The sequence below is a fragment of the Mytilus edulis genome, chromosome 11, assembly GCF_963676685.1.
Source record: "Mytilus edulis chromosome 11, xbMytEdul2.2, whole genome shotgun sequence".
In the NCBI taxonomy this organism is placed as follows: domain Eukaryota; kingdom Metazoa; phylum Mollusca; class Bivalvia; order Mytilida; family Mytilidae; genus Mytilus; species Mytilus edulis.
The window spans coordinates 83,682,801-83,706,449 of NC_092354.1; the positions used below are offsets into that span (position 1 = coordinate 83,682,801).

General features: G+C 32.9%; 1 protein-coding gene across 4 annotated transcripts; it reads right to left on the reverse strand.

Moving 5' to 3' along the window:
• Positions 1-3,209: 3,209 nt before the first annotated feature.
• On the reverse strand, positions 3,210-18,303 carry LOC139496453 (uncharacterized). 4 transcript variants are annotated; one of them, XM_071285068.1, is made up of 7 exons: positions 18,236-18,303; positions 15,601-16,747; positions 9,764-9,865; positions 9,004-9,199; positions 8,075-8,271; positions 6,848-6,939; positions 3,210-4,695 (listed from the first exon to the last, which is right to left on the reverse strand). In XM_071285068.1, the coding sequence occupies exons 1-7, from the start codon at positions 18,262-18,264 to the stop codon at positions 4,560-4,562; spliced, it is 1,899 nt and encodes a 632-aa protein (XP_071141169.1). In that variant the 5' UTR covers positions 18,265-18,303; the 3' UTR covers positions 3,210-4,559. The 4 variants fall into 4 exon arrangements, with proteins under 4 accessions (XP_071141169.1, XP_071141173.1, XP_071141170.1 ...); XM_071285072.1 differs by having other exon boundaries at positions 18,232-18,301; XM_071285069.1 differs by lacking the exon at positions 3,210-4,695 and adding an exon at positions 5,153-5,255.
• Positions 18,304-23,649: the final 5,346 nt, after the last annotated feature.

A 23,649-nucleotide genomic window follows, 5' to 3' on the forward strand; every position in this document is an offset into this window, starting at 1 on the left:
TCCTCTGGTCAATATTTGTCTCGTTGTACAATCATACCACATCTCCTCTGGTCAATATTTGTCTCGTTGTACAATCATACCACATCTCCTCTGGTCAATATTTGTCTCGTTGTACAATCATACCACATCTCCTCTGGTCAATATTTGTCTCGTTGTACAATCATACCACATCTCCTCTGGTCAATATTTGTCTCGTTGTACAATCATACCACATCTCCTCTGGTCAATATTTGTCTCGTTGTACAATCATACCACATCTCCTCTGGTCAATATTTGTCTCGTTGTACAATCATACCACATCTCCTCTGGTCAATATTTGTCTCGTTGTACAATCATACCACATCTCCTCTGGTCAATATTTGTCTCGTTGTACAATCATACCACATCTCCTCTGGTCAATATTTGTCTCGTTGTACAATCATACCACATCTTCTCTGGTCAATATTTGTCTCGTTGTACAATCATACCACATCTCCTCTGGTTAATATTTGTCTCGTTGTGCAATCATACCACATCTCCTCTGGTCCATAATTGTCTCGTTGTACAATCATACCACATTTCCTCTGGTCAATATTTGTCACGTTGTACAATCATACCACATCTCCTCTGGTCAATATTTGTCTTGTTGTACAATCATACCACATCTCCTCTGGTTAATATTTGTCTCGTTGTACAATCATACCACATCTCCTCTGGTTAATATTTGTCTCGTTGTACAATCATACCACATCTCCTCTGGTTAATATTTGTCTCATTGTACAATCATACCACATCTCCATATTTTTACTATAGTTTGTACTCCACACATTTTATTACTCCAGACTGATGAGTAGTGCTTAAATCATTCTATATGATTTTACATTGCGGGTTTTCCTCATTGTTGAGAACTATACAGTTGCCTATAATTGAGAGCCCTCATGGGTTTTTTGATTATGTGATTACTTGGCCGTTTTTTTAATGATTATTTGATTATTAAGCCAAATATTTCATGATTATTTGATTACCTAGGACTGTATTTTTAGTTTATGATTATTTGATTACTAAAGATAAGCAAATATTTAATGATTATGTGATTATATTGGCAAAAAAATGGTGATTATGTGATTACTAGGACCCCCCATGAGGGGCCTCATAATTGTGGTAGGAAAGTAGTCTCGTTGGCAATCATACCCCATCTCCTTATGTTTATATCTATATCATTGTTTTACCCACCTATTACAGTGATAAATGATCAAAATATTTAGATTTTTTTTTTTAAAATAATATTCACAAAATAATACACAAATGTGCTTGATGCACATGAAAAGGTTTCTATAGCAACTAATACACGTTAAAAAGAAGTTTGTAGACATTTTACATACACAAACATAAATATTTTCGCCAATCTAAAAATAGAATATAAGACAGCACAATTGTTTTACTGACAAAGTAGACACACATATATTTTGTTCTTTCAAAATAGTGAAATCCTTTAAATTTAAAAATTTAAAAGAATTATGAAAAAAATAAAGTTTATATTACATGTTTATCTTTATAGATACCAGTCAACAATGATTTGCTTACAACAAAAATAATATGAACAAAAATAAAACTGCCATTCACCATAAAAAAACACAAAACAAGAAACAAAATTACATAAAATAAACATTATACCATTGTCACATGACAGCTACATGTAGCTATAGAAAGATTCAATGTCTTGAATTAAATAACATACTGGAAAAAGGGAGGTAACCTCAATATAAAATAAAAAGATTTTCTTTTATTTTTGTTGTTGATGTTTAAACAAAATGTATGTTCTCTTTTCCAATGGTGTCTATTGATTGCATGTATTGGCTTATAGACACAATAGACTCTTAATAACTTTTCATATCAATATTTCATAAATAAACCAATATACAGATGGTGTGAACACAAAAAAGGGGACGTAACTCTGGTGTACATTTGATCAATGGAAATACAAATGAATGTGTTTCAGAAAACACTAAAAAGAAGTATAGTAAAAGATATTATGCTATTTTTTTTTCAATATCACAAGAAAGGTCATTTTGTGAGCTGGTATAGTTTATTTTACAACATTTCACAATACTAAGTGCCACTTACAAATACTGTACAAATATTACTGCTTTGCATCTACAAAACTTTTCCACACAATTTGTAAAATAATCAATTATAAAATTATACATGATATGGATCATCCATAACATTAACATAACTGTCAATTTAGAAATCTTTGCTATGTATCTATAATGGTAAAACCTGTGAAATTACAATTATCGACTATCCCAGAAATATATGCAATTTAAATTTTTGATAGTAATACTATTTGCCACATTAAATGAAATCACCATTATTTATATGCCACATTAAATGAAATCACCATTATTTATATGCCACATTAAATGAAATCACCATTCTTTTTATGCCACATAAAATGAAATCATCATTATTTATATACCACATTTACTGAAATCACCATTATTTATATTCCACATTTAATGAAATCACTATTGTTTATATGCCACATTTAATGAAATCACCATCATATTTAAGCTCATTCATCAAAAATTGCGATAATTTCTAAATTAACAATACATTATAATATTATACATCTAATACAATTGTTTTTGTTTTTTTACTGACAGTATAATGTTAGTCTAAATAAGGCAATTTTCCAGCAATTCAAACAAAAAATTCAAACAGTAATTATTAAAAAGATTACACAAAAGACGTGATTTACAAAAATAATTAAATTACATTTTCAAGCACTTTCAAAATTGAAACTTTTATTTATACAATTTTACCAAAACAAGGTCTATCAAAATCTGGTTACTAGTTGGGTTTTGTATTTTTAAATGTTTTTTTTTTGTTGGCTGTTGGTTTAAAAAAACACATTATCTATGGCACAACACGTTCAATAAATATATATTTGTATGGAATGTGTGGTTACAGTTGCCATGGTTATATTTAAAGACATTTTAAATTATATTTTGTTCTAATGTAAGACAATTCACAAATACAAGCACATTTGACTATGATCAGTACTATGTCGTATAGGTTTTGAGATCAGCATTTATGAATAACATTGGATTCATTTTTTTCAATTGTTCAAACTAGCGTTGATTTTTGACAAAATTACTTTTTTTTGTAAACACTTCATTGCTTTGACAAATTATGCTTTAAAATGTTTAATACAAGCTTATAGAACATTTTTTTTTAATGAACACTTTATTTTCAGTTTACCCTTTGCCTTTATTATGTGTAGAATCAATGAAAATAAATAACCCATTTATAAGGGATATTCCATTTTAACAAATGTGTGTTTCGTAGGAATTTAAAAAAACGTTTTTTTACATGAATTGTAGGTTATTTAAGATTGATAGTCCATGGTATTTATTCAAGAAATGGTTTTGGTTTTATTTTGAAATCCCTTCCTGTTCTCCCCTATCAACTTAACCCTTTCCTCCATAATGACGCCTTTTGACACCTGTGTAGTACCTCAGTTGAAATGCTCCAACTACAAAATGTCTGGATCAGACTTGGAAAAAATTGTATCCAATATGAAAAGGATATCCATGAGAATATCTGAATTGAATTTCATTGATGAAATATTTGTTTTCACAATGCATCAATACTTTAAACCTGATGATTTTTTTTTTTATTGAAAAAATCCTATGCGAATCTAGTATGTAAAAAAAAAAAATCCATGGAGGAAAGGGTTAAATATAAAACCCATTACTTAAGTTCTACTTTCATTCTTACAATCGAAAATTGAAAGTAAAACTTGATGAGGTATGAAAAAGAGGGGTCTAATTAAATTACTCTACATTTGATTTTCCATTAAAATAAAATTCTCCAGTTGAAGTATTCTATCTTTCAATTTCCCATTTCCATTCTCAATTTTTATCTTATTTTTCAAAATTTGGGGTGTATGTTAACATGGTTAAAAGGCATAAATGTTTTAAAATTTAATCACAGCAACCATACGTTTTAGCCTGAGTAAAATATTGATTCTGTGTTGATGCTGGGAGTAATGATATCAAATCTACCTTACGTCTGATCTGATTATAATAAAGTTTCTGTGTTTAATCGTAAAATTTTTCATGAAAGGAATCAAAGTATATTAATCAGACTGATATTTTTTCAATTCTTAAAGTGAGAAAATAACAACTGATCATGTTTATTTTACGAATTGATCGAGTGCTCTCTCGCAAAAATGAGCAACCTAAACTAAGTTTGCTATCTTATAACAATAAGAAACACCAATAATGAATCAACATGTGTTTATATTGAAAAGGAACTGAATGTCAAAATGTTCTATTGCATCATACAACAGTGTAACCTGTGTTATCCAACACACTAGGGAACAAGAAAAAAAAAGTCAGATTTAGCAGGGTGTCAGAATTCTTGATTTTCTGCAAAGATACGAATATTTTGGGAACATGAAAACAGTGTTGGTTTAAAACAGGATGTTGGAATACTGCAGTGTTGGTAAGGCAGGTTACACTGTATTTGGCAGATTAACAAAATTGTAAAAATATAGAATAGAAAATGTTTGTTTAGCAGATAGCATCTGTAAATATCTCCGCCATTGTATCACAATAATATCGTGTAATCTCATTGGGTAATGTCTTCCATCCTTTGTTGTACGACTCAAGTAATTCTAATAACGAGCACCTAGCTCTGGCCGATCTCCTGTAATATAAAATATATAGTGTACGACTCAAGTAATTCTAGTAACGAACATCTAGCTCTGGCCAATCTTCTGCAATATAAAATATTTAGTGTACGACTCAAGTAATTCTAGTAACGAACACCTAGCTCTGGCCGATCTCCTGTAATATAAAATATATAGTGTACGACTCAAGTAATTCTAGTAACCAACACCTAGCGCTGGCCAATCTTCTGCAATATAAAATATATAGTGTACAACTCAAGTAATTATAGTAACGAACACCTAGCTCTGGCCGATCTTCTGCAATATAAAATATATAGTGTACGACTCAAGTATTTCTAGTAACGAACATCTAGCTCTGGCCGATCTTCTGTAATATAAAATATATAGTGTACGACTCAAGTAATTCTAGTAACGAACACCTAGCTCTGGCCGATCTCCTGTAATATAAAATATATAGTGTACGACTCAAGTAATTCTAGTAACAAACACCTAGCTCTGGCCGACCTTCTGTAATATAAAATATATAGTGTACGACTCAAGTAATTCTAGTAACGAACATCTAGCTCTGGCCGATCTCCTGTAACATAAAATATATAGTGTACGACTCAAGTAATTCTAGTAACGAACACCTAGCTCTGGCCGATCTCCTGTAATATAAAATATATAGTGTACGACTCAAGTAATTCTAGTAACAAACACCTAGCTCTGGCCGACCTTCTGTAATATAAAATATATAGTGTACGACTCAAGTAATTCTAGTAACGAACACCTAGCTCTGGCTGATCTCCTGTAACATAAAATATATATTGTACGTCTCAAGTAATTCTAGTAACAAACACCTAGCTCTGGCCGATCTCCTGTAATATAAAATATATAGTGTACGACTCAAGTAATTCTAGTAACAAACACCTAGCTCTGGCCGACCTTCTGTAATATAAAATATATAGTGTAGGACTCAAGTAATTCTAGTAACGAACACCTAGCTCTGGCCGATCTCCTGTAATATAAAATATATAGTGTACGACTCCAGTAGTTCTAGTAACGAACACCTAGCTCTGGCCGATCTCCTGTAATATAAAATATATAGTGTACGACTCAAGTAATTCTAGTAACGAACACCTAGCTCTGGCGGATCTCCTGTAATATAAAATATATAGTGTAGGACTCAAGTAATTCTAGTAACAAACACCTAGCTCTGGCCGATCTTCTGTAATATAAAATATAAAGTGTACGACTCAAGTAATTCTAGTAAAAAACACCTAGCTCTGGCCGACCTCCTGTAAAATAAAATATATAGTGTACGACTCAAGTAATTCTAGTAACAAACACCTAGCTCTGGCCGATCCCCCGTTACATAAAATATATAGTGTACGACTCAAGTAATTCTAGTAAAAAACACCTAGCGCTGGCCAATCTTCTGTAATATAAAATATTTACTGTAAGACTCATAATGAATCATCTAATCCTTATATTGAAGTGCTTTGTGTCTATTTTTTTTTTATGTTAGTTATTATTTGTGCTTTGTATTAATCTATTGAGTTAAGCAATTACAACTGATTGTTATAGTCTGTTTCAGTCACTTTAGCTTCCTCCATCCATAACAACTTATCACCATGACATAGCCAGAATATGGCACTAAAATTGGCATTAAAGCATAAACAATCAATCAATCAATCAATCAATCAATATGTTGTGATATTACACCACTGTCCTAGGGTAGAAGCACAAACATGATTAACTTTACTACAGTAGCTTTTTTTTCTTGTTTGAAAATTTGGTTAAAATGGTGATGATGTCTTGTGAATCCATTTCCTTGTCTTAACTTTTTGAACAAAATGTAAGTCATTTTTGTAAGTTGTCGGTTCCTTGTTGTACAAAATGTAAGTTGTCGGTTCCTTGTTGAAGATGATATTGTGACTTTGTGAACCCCATAACAAATTACTGGCATACAATAAACATAAATAACTGATGAGTGTCATCTATGTATCATGTATGTCATGTATGTGTCATCTGTGTCTCATGTATGTGTCATCTATGTGTAATGAATGCATCCTCTATTTTTTAATGTATGTGTCATATGTGTACCATGTATGTCATGTATGTGTCATCTGTGTATCATGTAAGTGTCATCTGTGTATCATTTATGTGTCATGTATTTTAAAAACTTACCCATCTTTAATGATCTTTGTCCTCACTTTTTCCATTAATTCTGACATTTTAAATTCATCAAAAGCTTCTAATTCTTTACCTATACTTTGTACCTGGTAAAAACAGATAATTTTAGTTATTAACACACATCAAAATATTCTAATTATTTGCCTATACTTTTTACCTGGTAAAAACAGATAATTACATTTAGTTACACAGTTATTGTCCTTTGTTTAAACAGATAATGGCATTTAGTAACACAATTATTGCCCTTCGTTAAAACACATTATTAACATTTGTTGACAGGTTATTGCCCTTCATTAAAACACATTATAAACATTTGTTGACAGGTTATTGCCCTTCATTAAAACACATTATTAACATTTGTTGACAGGATTATTGCCCTTCATTAAAACACATTATAAACATTTGTTGGCAGGGTTATTGCCCTTCATTAAAACACATTATAAACATTTGTTGACAGGTTATTGCCCTTCATTAAAACACATTATTAACATTTGCTGACAGGGTTATTGCCCTTCATTAAAACACATTATTAACATTTTTTGACAGGTTATTGCCCTTCATTAAAACGCATTATAAACATTTGTTGGCAGGGTTATTGCCCCTAATAAATATAAATATATTTTGGATCACAATTATTGTCCCTTTTCAGGGGTTAAGTTGTTAAGGGGACATAACTCCTTCCCTGTAATAATGTTGTTAAGGGGACCTAACTCCTTACCTGTAATCATGTTGTTAAGGGGACATAACTCCTTTCCTGTAATAATGTTGTTAAGGGGACATAACTCCTTACCTGTAATAATGTTGTTAAGGGCACATTATTCCTTTCCTGTAATAATGTTGTTAAGGGGACATAACTCCTTACCTGTAATAATGTTGTTAAGTGGACATTACTCCTTTCCTGTAATAACGTTGTTAAGGGGACATAACTCCTTACCTGTAATAATGTTGTTAAGAGGACAGTACTCCTTACCTATACTACGTATTCAAAGGGACACAACTCCTTTCCTGTAATAATGTTGTTAAGGGGACATAACTCCTTACCTGTAATAATGTTGTTAAGGGGACATAACTCCTTACCTGTAATAATGTTGTTAAGGGGACATAACTCCTTTCTTGTAATAATATTGTTAAGGGGACATAACTCCTTACCTGTAATAATGTTGTTAAGGGGACATAATTCCTTACCAGAAATAACGTTGTTAAGGGGACATAACTCCTTACCTGTAATAATAAACACTCGTAATCATCGTCGGAAGAATTATCATCATTAAATATGGTATAGATACAATCATATATAGGTCCACTAAGTACGTTAAATGGTTCTCCTTTAGCTGTTCTCATGTTACCAAATACTTGGCATAAAAATGTCACAAAACCTAAAAATTTTCCTGGGCTCTTTGTTCTTAAACTGTCTTTATCTGAAATATAACATCAAAACATATTATTTAAACTCTTAAGTATTGTATCAATAAACTCACTTATTTCAAGTTCACGATCTATAGTCATGATAGTAAAATATCCCAAATTCTATAAAAACATTACAATATTGCAGTAGAGCGTGAAATTTCTGTGGGTTCTTGTTTGTCAAATAGAAAATTCTTAATTAGTTTTCTATGTTGTCTTTTGCAGACTGTTGTTTGTGTTTTGTTTGTTTTTCTGTTTTTGCTATGGCATTTTCAGTTTGTCTTCAATCTATAAGTTTGAATGTCCCTTTGATGTCTCTTGCTCCTCTTCTAATTCAAAAAGACAGTGCAATTCAGAAGGGGATTCGGGTAAAACAGCTCTTCTAAATATTACCATTTACAAATTGAATGCTTCTTTTTGTAAATTCATTGGGGTGTGAAAGGGTTGACCGAAGTACACTTTGTAGACACGCTTCATTCTAAAAATGTGCGAATGGTCAACGCTTTTACTTACCTATGAAGTAACAAAAAGAAGCATTCAATAGTTATAATTACATTTTTGAGCTATGATCATAAAAACACGAATTTTATATTTTTTTAAAAGTTTTAATTCACATATGCACTTTATTGTGGGACCACATGTTATCATGAATGATAAGTTTTATTGAGTGATGCAACTGCTTAAGGAATAACATGTGATGTGCAGTTAGCCAATCAGAACAAAGTATTATAATGAAAAATACTTACCTTTATAATCTAATTGTACCAAAGACAACATAATGTTTCTAAATTTAGATCCTTCAACTTCCATATTAGCTAGTCTATCACACAGACACGCTCCCGTTTTACCAAACTCCCGATCCTTCATACATCGGTTATATATTATGTTGGCTAGTTCTTTCAGGTCTGATGATGTCTTCACAGTGTCTGCCAACGTTTGTATCTTTAATTATATGTAATTCATTATCAAAATTAGATGTGGCATGATATATATCATATATGATCTGGCTAAATAGACAAGACTATCCACCAAATAATTCAGATATGTAAGTGACTAAAGTACACACATGTATATAGTCATAGAATGTTAAGTATCTAAGAAATATGTTTATATGTAATACATGTATATTAATGATCAAAAATTGGGGTTTTCGAAAAAAAATATTTTTAGGAAATTTACCAAATGGGAAATAATTTTCAATACTTATTTGTCAGCATGGTCAGCAGCTGCTTTCATAGATTCATCAAATCCCATGAAGGTTTGGCCTAGTATGAAGTCCTTAACAAACTTTAACCACAGACTCCATCATATGCCTGTGGTGATGACAGCTCCATCTTTTCTATATAGACGTAGTTAAGTATGATATTGGTGTCACTTTTGGTAACGTCGTATGTTAACATCAAAGTTGTGTACTATATATATTGATGTTTTGTATTATTGACTTACAGCATAGCTTTTAAACACATTGGTAACATCAATAAAAGAGATTATAATAATGTATGTTACCTTGGCAACATCTTCTTCATCAGGTTCTAAGGTTAAAGTTTCAATGAGTTGTTCAAGGTCGTTCAGACAACTTGCACTCTGATCTTCTTCAGTATTATTGACCTAAAATGAAAATCTTAAAAGTGTTACATGCAATATACATGATGTATGATGAGGTGCTATAATACATCCCATCCCTTTTTAAAGTATAACAGATTTCAAGATAATCAATGTTTCCTTTTGACAGTTTTTGTCTTGCAGTTTAAATTACATTTGTATAAAGGAAGCAAATTGTGATTCAGGCACGGATCCAGAATGGGGGGGGTGGGGTTGGAATCACCCTTTTTTTTGGACGATCAATTAAGTGAAACCCCCCTTTGTCCTGGGTTAGGAACCCCCCTTTTAAAATGGCTGGATCCGCCCCTGTGATCAAATGATACATGAATATTGATCAAAATATGAATTCAACTGACTGATTCTTTCTACAAATAAATTAACTTTCAGGATCATTTTGACCCATTGAACATGTTGAATAGCCAGATTACCTGTAACAACAAATTATTGATTTCCTTAGGGTTGCAGATTTTCATAATCATGATAATATTTTTCTTACTTCTACAAATTTTAGCAAGCAAATAAGATTAGAACTTTCATCATCATGATCATTTTAAAAATCGTTTCTTAAACATGTTAAGCATAGTTAAACAATGGATGACTTTACAGTTCAATGCATTTCAGTCAATTTCTCTGGTTTTAGTGAAAATCTTATTTATTACTGACTCTAGACATCCTGGTTGTAATCAGATGTTAAATTCTTTAAAATTAATAAAATGTATGTTATTTTTTAAAGATATAAATTATTCAGTCTATAATAACAAAGAAGACTGGGTTGTGCATGCATGACATACATATCCAAAAATTAGGTCACAGACATTGGACAATATTATATATGATTTAGTTTGTATTAATTATAGTCTTTTTGGGCGTCTTGATTGACAAATAAAACTATTCTTATTCTTTATTCTTATTCAACACCCAGGCTGAGTTCAAACGGATCCAACATTGTATTATTAAAATTGAGAATGGAAATGGGTAATGTGTCAGAGACATCAACCCTACCATAGAGCAGACATCAGACGAAGGCCACCAATGGGTCTTCAATTTTGTGTAATACTAGAACACACCCGTGATATAGCGGGTTCTTGACTGAAGTAAAATATATAACTTTGAGTAAGCCTTATTTTTATAGTATTGTCATCTGATAAAGTCATGTCGATTATAAGATACACAGTTTTCTCTGCTTACAAACTCTTTCTGTGTGAACCAGCTGTCGACCTAGAACTTATCAATTATTGGCATAATTGACTATGCGGTTTTTGCTTTACTCATTACTGAAGGCCGTACGGTGACCTATAGTTGTTAATGTTTGTGTCATTTTGGTCTTTTGTGGATAGTTGTCTCATTGGCAATCATACTACATCTTCTTTTTTATATCATTGGTAATATTATTTATTTCGAAAACAAAAGTTCCAGGAATGAAGTACTTTTTTTAATCGACAGCATTGTCCTATATTAGTTATAAATAAAGTTGGATTTTTTGATTTGCTGTTTTACGTCATGCCCGCTAACAAATTGAAAACTGTAGAGTGGGACGCCCATATAAGCCGGGGAAACAATTTCGTCGTTTAATGATGTTGAGGTGTAAAAACTTCAAAGGATGGCTGAAATGGAAGACATATACCGATAAATGATATTATATAACAAATATGATTATTTTTTAAAACTGAGACAAAATTGCGGCACCTGCTGAAAAGGACCGAAAAACGGACAATAATTTTCGGCCAATTTCCTGAAGAAAAAACATGAATTCAAAGAAGTATTTCTTAATAATTCTTTAACTGAATGCCCTAAATTTCAGTTCTTGACAACTATTTTGACAATGATTGAATTTAGTAGTGTCAACCCCGTGAATATGACCCGTGTATATACCAAAATCCTAAATACACCGTTTGGTGGTGCACCTGTCAGATGCTCTCTGTTTCCTGTAGTGTCACTTTTTGTTGAGCAAACATACCACGGTCTCATCTAGTATTTGGTCTCGTACCTCAAACTTAAGGAAAGTTTACAGATTTTACTTTTAAACAAATGTTAACACAAAGAATGGGATGAGAGATCATGAGAAACTGAAAGTGGTATTAAACAGGATAATTTTTAGATGCAGCCTATATTTACATTTGATGTAGATTTGAGCGCTGCGTCACCCCCTCCTCCTGGTTTTGATAAAGTCTGTGTAGCCAGAAGTCCTCTGCCTCTTCCACGTCCCCGACCGGTACTTGTCATCATATAGAATATATAGTCTATAGAATTTTAAAATATTTTTCAAAACATCAACATGTGTACAAACTAAATTACGAAACAAAGCTGGAACGGCACGGGTAATTTCCGTTTAGGACAATTACTTGTGACGTATTGACAATTTGGTAAACTATTTTTATAGACTACCAGTTGTTGATTATAGATTGTCCTTGATGATAAGTTGTAAATAAGTAAGTGGAACATCTTACTATTCATTCTGATCTAGATCTAGAGTGTACCCTTGCAGTTATGTGGTGGTGCTCCAAAAAATTGGAGGAATCTTCAAGGGTAGCTATTTATTTCGTACCTGACAATTTCGCACCATAGACTTTTCGTACCCAACATTTGCCATTTCTTACCCATCATCATATTCATTTTGCACCTACTAGACCAACTGTTTACACCATTACAGATAGATTAAATAAATGTTGAATATTTCTTGTAAGAAGATGTGGCATATTAAACATGTTAAAGATACTAAGATTCTCACGGTGAAATGGTGCGCGCCGGCGCTGCTGGATAACTCGGACTAAAACAAACTCGGACTATAACAAAATCGGACTATAACTAACTCGGACTATATCTGTATCTGTATCTGTATTAGGAAATCCCTCCTTCAAAGGAGCACTTCACAATGAATATGTTATCAAGGGTCTATATGTCTATATACACTTAGTTTGAAAATATAAAGAATAAAAATATATAAATGTACGCCCCGTGGGGTGTAAGTTGGCTACGGTCTTTGACTCTTGCTCTTGCTAGACGGTAAGGTCTTTAAGAGTTCGTTTCTCTTGGCATGTAGAGCATAGCATAATTTTCTGGTTATGTATTCTACCATAAAACAATTGTCAGTGCATTTGCATCTGCAACCACAAGCACATAATAAGTGACTCGGATCTAAAATGAGCTGTGCGTCTATTACAACGTTGGTAAGATTAAAGCATTTGGTACAGTTTCTAAAGCTACAGAGAAAGCTTTCAAGTTCATGCAGGTATGGCATGCGGATTTCATGCAAAGTCTTACATTTAAGAAGGAAGTGATCTACCGTTTCTGCAGATTGTTCGCATAGTAAGCAGGTTGGATCTACACTATTTTGATTAAATGAAGCTTTGTTACTTTGAAGATAGTAGGTACCTGTAAGAAGCTTTAGTTTTGTTTGAAGACGACTTATATCCTGGGATGATGTGCCAACACTTGCAAGACAAGGATGAGTGTTTCGCCAGAGTATATTGTTAGTGGATAGATAATTGAGAGAACTGTATAGGGATACTTTTGTTCTCAATTGATCATGCCAGACACTGTCAACTGCTTTTTTTACTTGTGTTTTCCATCGATTTGTGTTGATCGGATTGAGCATTATATCATGAGCTGAGGGTAGATTATACTGGGCTAGAATGCATCTTGCTTTTGAGAACCAGCTTTGAGAGTTGAAACCAGACATAAGTAGTTGCCGTTCAGCTAGATCCTTTTCTATTGAGGATTCCATTCCACATATTTTGTTATAGATATTTATGACAGCTTTATGTATTGTTCCTTGTATTGGAATTACTCCTGTCATAGTATACACAGCTGCATCTGCAGTATTATTTGGTAGTGATAGGATTTGTTTGATTGCTTTCCTATAGAATACTTCTAATGGCTCTATGTGTTTTTTTGTCTGGAAGTAATATATCTAGTCCATAAATAAGGACTGGTAGGATATATATTTGAAAGATATGTAGACAAGTAATTGGGTTGAGCCCATTCTTTCCGTGAAGACCAGCCCCCATCAGGCTATACATTGTCCGTCTGGCTTTAGAAATATTTCCTTCAATATGAATGTTGATTGTTTTCTTTAAGTCAGAGACCAGTCGTAGTAATACTGCCATTTATTTTAGTGCAATTTTTCAGTATATATAAATACTTAATCAAGTTATCTTTAATTTTATAATTAACGAAAACATATAATAAACAATTCAACAAATTAAATATAATATTAAAAACAGGAATATGTTTTGTAAAAGGTACATCTCTCTAAACAGATAAACCACGCCCCATCGGTCATTAACAGAGAAATCACGCCAAACTGTCATCATCAGACGTAAACCACGCCCCAAGGCAACGGTCACTATCAGACGTAAACCACGCCCCACCGGTCAATATCATGTAAATGTTCGTTAACGACCGGTTTTCTGGTCCATATTTTCTGTTTATGACCGATGGAATTTATTCCTGAAGAATAATGAATGTCATGTGACCCCTTTTAATCCAATAAGAGAATCTTATTCTCAACCGATATGAAATAAATATAATTAGAGACCAACTGTTTTCCATAATTAGTGAAATGGTTCCTTCCCTCTTTTTTAAATATGACTAATGAAGCAAGATTTAAATTTTTGTATACGTGTGTTGAGACTGCGGCATAATTAGAACCTTTCAATTGTATATCCTTCGGAGATTCACTTTGAACTCAGTGATACGGGCATCTATCGCACACGGTTGCATGTGCCGTATGGCTGCTGTCGTCAATTTCAAGCAAACAAATTTTTGAAAACTTGGCAATATCAATCGGCGAAATCTATTTTCAGTACTAATATGAATTTTCCTAAATCGGCTCTTTTCGTAGATTTGGGTTCGGAACCGATAATTGATTTCTGTGATAGAAAGTATAGACAACCTTATTTGTCAAACTAGCTCAATTTTAAGTGTATTAGGTTAAAAATGTTAGCACGAACAAATTGTTTACACATGAACCAAGTTTTTTTTTTATAGAATGAACTTGTTACAGACTCACCGATTTGTCAAATATGAAGAGTCCGTGGAACACTTCGTTCTTAAATGTTCTGAAAATTTTCCTATACGAAACACGTATTTTGTCGATATAAATGCACGAGTACCTTTTAGTAAGTACTTACTACCCTGACTTTTGCTTCACGAAGTTACCGTCCAACGAAATAATAAACATACTGCTAGGTGAATATGTTTATACGGTAGATCCAAACGTTTGCAAACTTGTTGACTCTTTTAGTAAAACAGATGTTGAGTGAAATGTACACTTACAGATCTTCGATTTTGGAAAATTAAACTAACTGTAATTTACATGTGCAACTAAATTGATGTATTTGTTGAGATTTTATATTAATATTTAATGCTGTTATGTTTTACATGAATGGTGACTTATTTTAAAAAAAGAATTCATTTCTAACTATGATATTGTCAGTTGTACGGTATATTTTTTCATTGTACATTATTCATTGTATATGCTCTTAGACGCATTTGTAGGTACCCTGCCTGCAAGTGCCCCGTTGAACAAGGGATAGTTTCTTAATAAATATGATTATATATCAACTTAACACTTATGGTTCACTTATAACACAGTTCTTTATGAAATGATATTTCTAACTTTTAATGCCAAACTAGAATTTCGATTCGTATTTCACGTCCACTGAACATAGAAAATGGTAGTGCGAGTGGGACATCCGTGTACTATGGACAAATTAATTCTGGTTCATTATAATATTTACCATTGTATTCATCTTTTTCTCTTCCCCAGCTGATTCCAGCACATTATTACAGTCTGAACTAACAGAAAGGTTTGTAGTCTCACTTTCTTTGAAAGACCTCGCTGCCTCGATTCCCTTACCACTCGACTTCGCTGCCTCGATCCCCCCACCACTCGACTTCGCTGCCTCGATTACCCCGACACCTGACTTTGCTGCATCACCCAGATCTGCATGACTGACATCTTTGACGTGAAGTGTTTCAATCTCTCTCGTCTCGAAAGACTGTTCTTTAATTTTTGCTGGCTCGACACTTTCTTGTTGTATAGTAAGAGATTTTACATTTTCTTCATTTTTTCCTATCTCTGCGGATAACTGTTCATTACCAGGAACAATATTAACTCTCTTTTCAACTTGTTTTGACAAGATACCTTGAAGAAACGAATTCAATTTAGTTAATTTGGTTTGTTGGTCCGTTGACGCCTTCCCTTTTTTAGTGAATATAGCCCCTAGAGATTCTTGTATTCTGTCATGCGGTGAAACAAGAGTATATTCTTCATCATTGTATTTATTGTATTTATTGGATTTATAATCATAGCGTTCTTCGTCATGCCCTTTCTCGTGTAAATCATCTTGACCTTTTCCTCCTGAACATATGTATTCTTTTGTTCCCTCGTCATCGCAATCTCGAATGTCATACATTTTCGGATGCTTACCCCGCTCGTAAGACTGTGTGCGTCTGTTATAATCAACTTGTTGATTTCTCCTTGGACTCAGACTAGTTGACCGTTGCTCTTTCTTCGGCGAAACAGCGTTAGCATATGAACGTACTTTTCCTGACATTTCTTTATCTTCTTCTGAAGACACGTGGTTTTCCTCATATAGGCGTTCAGCTGTTAAAGACCGGGCAGATGTCGATCCCTGCTCTCTATACATGCTATATGCAGCCACTGGTAGAGGGCGCAGCGGTTTGCACATTTGAGATTTTTTAATGTTATTTTCTTTTGATAAGCTTGGAAATTCGTCAATGTATTCATCATCGATATTATCATCACTATTATTGTCATTTTCTGTTTCATCAAACCAATCGTAGTTTCCATTGAAGTGTGGTACCCTGGGCCTTTTATTGCCATCTTCATCCATGATTTTGTAAGTTACTCTTGACTGTAAACTGCAAGGAGAAGAAAGGGAAACTTGTTATAATATGAGCAATTGTCTATTAGTCTTTTTCATTTTTCATTTTTGGCCATGGTGTTGTCAGTTTATTTTCGATTTGAATGAGTTTTACTGTCCCTCTGGTATCTTTCGTCAGAGCGTTCCATTTAAATAGTGATAATCCTTTAAATGAAGATTTAGTTTTTAAATACCGATTTTAGTCAAATCCTATATAAAATTTTCCAGATCCGACTGGAAAAAAAGAGACAAAAGTTAAAATAAATAAATAGAGTTATTCCTCTTTGTACGGGCTCTCTCCTGTACATATTATTTATTATCAGGTTTCCATATTTGTCCTAAATCATAATTAATTATTAACAATCAGTATGTACATGTATGTCAGATTGCATGAGTTGTTTGTGTGGATATTGTAAGAACTTCGTGATTTGTATGGATTTGTATGGTTTTTATGAGTCCTTTGATTAGGAATAAAGAAATAGTGATTATACTTTAAACATTTGGTGCATTTTATAGATCTTCTCTGGAACTTTTAAATTCTTTTAGAATCTAACTACACCAGGAAAGCACATCTCTGAAACTGATTTTGTCAGCAAAGCCAAAATTTTAATTTTAATAGTAAAGGACGTATAAATGATGCACGAGCTATATGACCTGTAACCTATAAATATCATTATATACATTGGCTAGATGTATTCAGGGGTAAAAAGACTAACAAAGGCCAGATGCTCCTGACTAGGGACAGGAGCCTCTGGCCTTTGATAGTCTTTTCTTTTTTTTAATTTTAGTTCGTTTATATCTTTTGTAATCTAGTATGATGTCCATTTTCATCATATAGTGAGGCCCACCTCCGAGTGCGGGATTTTCTCGCTGCTTTGAAGACCAATTGGTGGACTTCGGCTGTTATCTGCTCTTTGGTGGGGTTGTTGTCTCTTTAAAAAGACGCATATATAAGATATACAGAATATTAGCGCAAGAACGATAATTGTACATTTGAATATAAACTATCCGCGCTTTGGACATCTTTTAGCATCGAAAATAACACAAGATTTACAGGTTAACATTTTGGTAATGTAACACTACATTGTCTGTGATTGAATGAGCGACCAAAAAAAAAACTACATTCTTCTACGGTAGGGGACCAACAACTATAAACATATTATCTAAATAAACAATTACTATAAAACTGTTTATTATGTATATATGATGATACTAGTCCCATGAATAAAATTGAGAATGGAAATGGGGAATGTGTCAAAGAGACAACAACACAACCAAAAATCATGCATGTAGTAAACATGTAATACAGTGTATAACTGTAGGAAGTATACTATATACACATCATATAATGAGAAATGCCATGATAAGACAGTGACGGAGTTCCATACTACACCAATAAAACTTCTTTATGAGGCTTATCAATTTTTTACATTGTGTAAGGTCTCCTAAAGTAAACGAAGGTCCAACATATTACTATAGTACCTACATTACGTCCGAATGTATTTCCCTCACCATGAAGTAATCTTGATGCCATAGTTACACAAAACGTCACAGAGACTCAGAAATGTCAGTAAGTAAGACATGTAAAAGTATCGTAACGCAATTAGTAAAAGTATCAATATAGAATAGAATAGAATAGAATAGAATATTTTATTATTCCAATCAAGGGCCCTTGATGGGCAGCATAACATGTACACATAGAACAATACATCATGATTTGTAACAGAAAAACATTTTTATATAATAAAATGAAACATTAAAAAAAAAAGTTCAGACAGGTGTTATTATCTTCATTTTATAAAATCAAATACATTTAGTTCCAGGCAGGATCAGAACCATAAAATCGTTACAATTATCATTGTTATTACATACATTAATTAACATTTCGTCTAACATCTAGACATGTAATAATATAGCTCCCTAAATATTTAAGTACAGACAAATTTTCATTAGTAAATAACCAAACAAATTTTGCCTCATTTGAAATATGTATAAAATTAGGACAAATACAGTTTATCTCCTTGAAAAATATCTCCCTATCACTTTTGTATGCTGGACAACTAGTTATAAAATGTTGTTCATCTTCAACCAGATTTAGAGTACATTTCTTACAAAGCCTTTGATTTCTTTCTATGTATAATGTTTTATACCGGTCTCTTTCTATTTTGAGATCATGTGCACTGATTCTAATTTTACATATGGCACTTCTCAATTGAAAATTGTTTAAAGATAGATACATTTCTTTCGAAAAACAAGTTTTAAGTTTGAAATAGGTATCTAATTTACTACTCTGTGTATCTGTTCTTTTTGTGTTCCAAAATTTTATAAAACTATTACAAAGTTTTTGCTTAACTGACTTGATAAAAAAGTGGAGTTTCACCTCCAAATTATGAATATTCAGCTTTTTAAAAATGAAATGTATGGATGAATACCAGCATTCAATATTATTATTAAACATGTTTTTGTTACACATATAGGTATCATACACTAAACCATCTTTCATATTCCTTATTCTAAACCAATATTTTAGCATTGATAATACAACTGAAAAATATAAAGGGAATCTACCAAGCTCTCCTAGCACAGCTAGGTTAGAGGACTTTTTGTTTACACCTAATATATACTTCATATATCTTAAATTGGATTTATCTAAAAAATCAATATATCGTCGCTGGGCTTCTAAAATGTTGTAAATTACAAATTTAAAATTTTTTTTTTTCTCACAAACAGGCTTTGAAAATTTTGGCAAAATGCATGCTTCCAAAATGTCGTATGTGAACTTGAACATTTCTGTAAACAGCAGTCAAATGAAAACGTTGACATTTCTGGATTATCCAAGATCTTAAATTATTTTCACAGAAATAAAGAAATGTACAATTATTTTTTTCCCAAAGCCATTCTACAACGATTTTCAAGTTTTCATACAACATTTTGGAAGCAAACTTTACAAACAAATGGCATTGGCAATTTTGTAATATGTCTTATTTCACACATTTTGATTGGTCTAACTGTATGCTATTTTGTGATACCAAAGATTTCCTCCCGCCCGGACCATTGGTGTCAAAAAGTATTTTTAGCCAAAAAAGTCATATACGACATTTTAGAAGCCCAGCGACGATATGTAACATTGAACGACCAATTCTAAAGTCGCTGGTCATGTTGTCTGGTCCCATTTCAAATATCTGAAACATCTATAAACTATAGAAATAAATATATCCGAGTAAAAAATGAACTTAAGTATTTGTTTTTCGTTCATTTTTTCATACAAATAAGGCCGTTAGTTTTCTCGTTTGAATTGTTTTACATTGTCATATCGGGGCCTTTTATAGCTGACTATGCGGTATGGGCTTTGCTCATTGTTGAAGGCCGTACGGCGACCTATTGTTGTTTATGTCTGTGTCATTTTGATCTCTTATGAAGAGTTGTCTCATTGGAAATCATAACACATCTTCTTTTTTATATGCAAAAACAAACTTATTTCAAAGGGTGTAAAACACTGTATTCTGTTTGAGGTACGAATCTTTAGTGTAAGATCTGTAAATTATTTCACATTTTGTAAATTATAAATACATGTCTTAATTTTATTTATTATTTACGGAGATGAACCAGTGAACGACACATCACTGACTGTTTTCACAGTTTCGACCTGTGTGTATTGATGATTGTGTAAATCATTGTAGTGGTTACGTTAATATTTTGTGTAAAATAAACAAATACAAAAACAATTTGTCATCATCCTTCGCAGTTTTCCAACATTTTAGAATTCACATAAACTAGTCTGATTACCCCCCCCCCCCCCCCCCCTCCCCTCGACTATTTAATTCCGTACACAAAAAAATGTAAAAACACAAATGGACACAGGGGCGGACCCAGCCATTTTAAAAGGGGGGGGGGGGGGTCCCAACCCAGGACAAAGGATGGGTTCCAACTATATGTCCCCATTCAAATGCATTGATCGGCCAAAAAAAGAGGGGGGGGGGGGGTCCCAACCCCCCGATCCGCCAATGGGACAGTAGGAGCTGGTTTTAATCAGAATGACTAAACTATTCATTAGGTGAAATAAGGATGCATATGGTATATGGGGGGGGGGGGGGACTGACTGCCTAGGAGGGGCCCGTTCCCGTCATGCTCCAGTGATTCCCCATATAATCAACCAAATTTTTCCCAGAAATACCATACTTTTCTTTATTTTTTACTTTTGTCAAGTTTTATTGGCATTTTGCACACTTAAAATGACATTGCAAAATATGCTGAAATCTGCATTTAAAGTCACTGTGATGCTACTGAATGTTATGTTTTCAAATATCCAGCCGTCTATATTAGAATGAAGGATTGATTGAATTAAGTTGAATTTAGCAACTTTAGCAAATCGATATTATTTTCAATATGCACATGTGCGTTTTTCGTATAAGTTTGTAATGTTTTCCATTTAATACATAGGCGATATTTATAGTGTCAAACTTCTTAAGAGTCAGGCAGTGGTGAAAACATGACAAAAATAAAGCAACTCAAATTTATTTATGTCTAATATACATATATATGCTCGGATAAAACATTCGTTTCTTTTTTCCTGTTCCTGGTATTTCAACATATATTATTTTGGTTGAAATGCACTTTAAATTAAAAATTATGGGTAGGTTACTCCATTATTCCGGTACCCCTATTAAGGGTAGGTAACTCCATTATTCCGGGACCCATATAAAGGGTAGGTAACTCCATTATTCTGGGACCCCTATAAAGAGTGGGTAACTCCATTATTCCGGGACCCCTATAAAGGGTAGGTAACTCCATTATTCCGGGACCCATATAAAGGGTAGGTAACTCCATTATTCTGGGACCCTATAAAGAGTAGATAACTCCATTATTCCGGGACCCCTATAAAGGGTAGTTAACTCCATTATTCCGGGACCGGCGCGCCCCTATAAAGGGTAGGTAACTCCATTATTCCGGGACCCCTATAAAGGGTAGGTAACTCCATTATTCCGGAACCTCTATAAAGGTCTGGATGGGGGTATTCATTTTGGTATTCCTTCATTTCCTCTATGCTGTATACAGTTTTCGGTTTGTGCGTCCGTTCGTTTGTCCGTCAGTTAGTTCGTCCTTCTGTTTGTTCGTTCTTTCGTCCTGCTTCAGGTTAAAGTTTTTGGTCAAGGTAGTTATTGCCAAAGTTGAAGTTCAATCAATTTGAAACTTAGTACACATGTTTCCTATGAAATGATCTTGTTTTGACCCAAATTTCTCGGTCCCCTAAAAAGAAAATGGTAGTGCAAGCTTTAGACTAAAGTTTTTGGTCAAGGTAGTTTATGATGAAGTTCCAATCAACATGAAACTAAGTACACATGTGTCTCTGATGATATGAGCTTTCTCATTTTAATGTCAAACTAGAGTTTTTGAAATAATTTCATAGCTACCAAGAAAGACTGACAACGTTTATAAGATACCCTAATGTGAGTTTAACACTGATATCTTTTTTTTTTTATATATATTCGAAGATTTATATTTGAGGATTTCGATATTAGATAATATGAATTCTAGTTTCTATGATGCTGTAATCAAACAAACGGTCTGTAACCATGGTAACGCATAGTGTCCCTTATTACATAGTAGCAAAAATTTGATAGACATATCAGCAATAGAACAATCATTTTAATAAGAGAACAAAGTAGTATAACAATAGTAAACTAGCAAAGATACCGAACTCCAAAGAAATAATCAGTTTGATGTTAAGAGAACAAAGTAGTATAACAATAGTAAAATAGCAAAGATACCGAACTCCAAAGAAATAATCAGTTTGATGTTAAGAGAACAAAGTAGTATAACAATAATAAACTAGCAAAGATACCGAACTCCAAAGAAATAATCAGTTTGATGTTAAGAGAACAAAGTAGTATAACAATAATAAACTAGCAAAGATACCGAACTCCAAAGAAATAATCAGTTTGATGTTAAGAGAACAAAGTAGTATAACAATAATAAACTAGCAAAGATACCGAACTCCAAAGAAATAATCAGTTTGATGTTAAGAGAACAAAGTAGTATAACAATAGTAGAATAGCAAAGATACCGAACTCCAAAGAAATAATCAGTTTGATGTTAAGAGAACAAAGTAGTATAAAAATAGTAAAATAGCAAAGATACCGAACTCCAAAGAAATAATCAGTTTGATGTTAAGAGAACAAAGTAGTATAACAATAATAAACTAGCAAAGATACCGAACTCCAAAGAAATAATCAGTTTGATGTTAAGAGAACAAAGTAGTATAAAAATAGTAGAATAGCAAAGATACCGAACTCCAAAGAAAACTAAGAACGGGAAGTCCTTTATTAACAAATGGACATAATCAAAGGCTCAAACACTTTTGTTAAACGAATTGAAAACATTTGTTTACAGACATCGTTTGGAAAGATATCTAACAATAGCGGATTCGGTTATAGAGAGTTGAGCGTAGAGGGCGAGTATACGTCCTCCTATGATAAAAGTTTTTTTTTAGATAAACTCGTTCTAGACTTATTTCGTATGTTTTGGAATTGCGACCCCTATATTATCCTGTAGACATTTATTTTTATACTAGCATCTTGGCGATACAGAATAAAATTTAGAATGGAAATGGGAAATGTGCCAAAGAAACAACAACCCGACCAAAGAGCAGACAACAGCCAAAGGCCACCAATAATATGTCTCTTGCTGTCAATATATTATACACTTACGTGTCGAGACTTATATTTTGGCATTGTATAAGGACGACTTTTCCCTGACTGCTTATGTTGTCTTTTTACTAAGACAGACGCGAAAAAAGAAGTTAACATGTTAAGCTGGGGTCACACATTCACGATTTATACTACCATACTTGATAGGACCATTCTGTGAATTGTGGCGGGAAATAAAAACTTATAATTAATA

Excerpts from the sequence above, each read along its gene's own strand:
- LOC139496453 (XM_071285068.1), bottom strand. The coding sequence starts at position 18,264 with ATGGTGAGGGAAATACATTCGGACGTAAT. Across the intron at positions 9,200-9,763 it reads ATGAAGAAGATGTTGCCAAG|ATACAAACGTTGGCAGACAC; the intron begins GTAACATACATT and ends ATATAATTAAAG. Across the intron at positions 4,696-6,847 it reads ACAAAGATCATTAAAGATGG|GAGATCGGCCAGAGCTAGGT; the intron begins GTAAGTTTTTAA and ends TTTATATTACAG.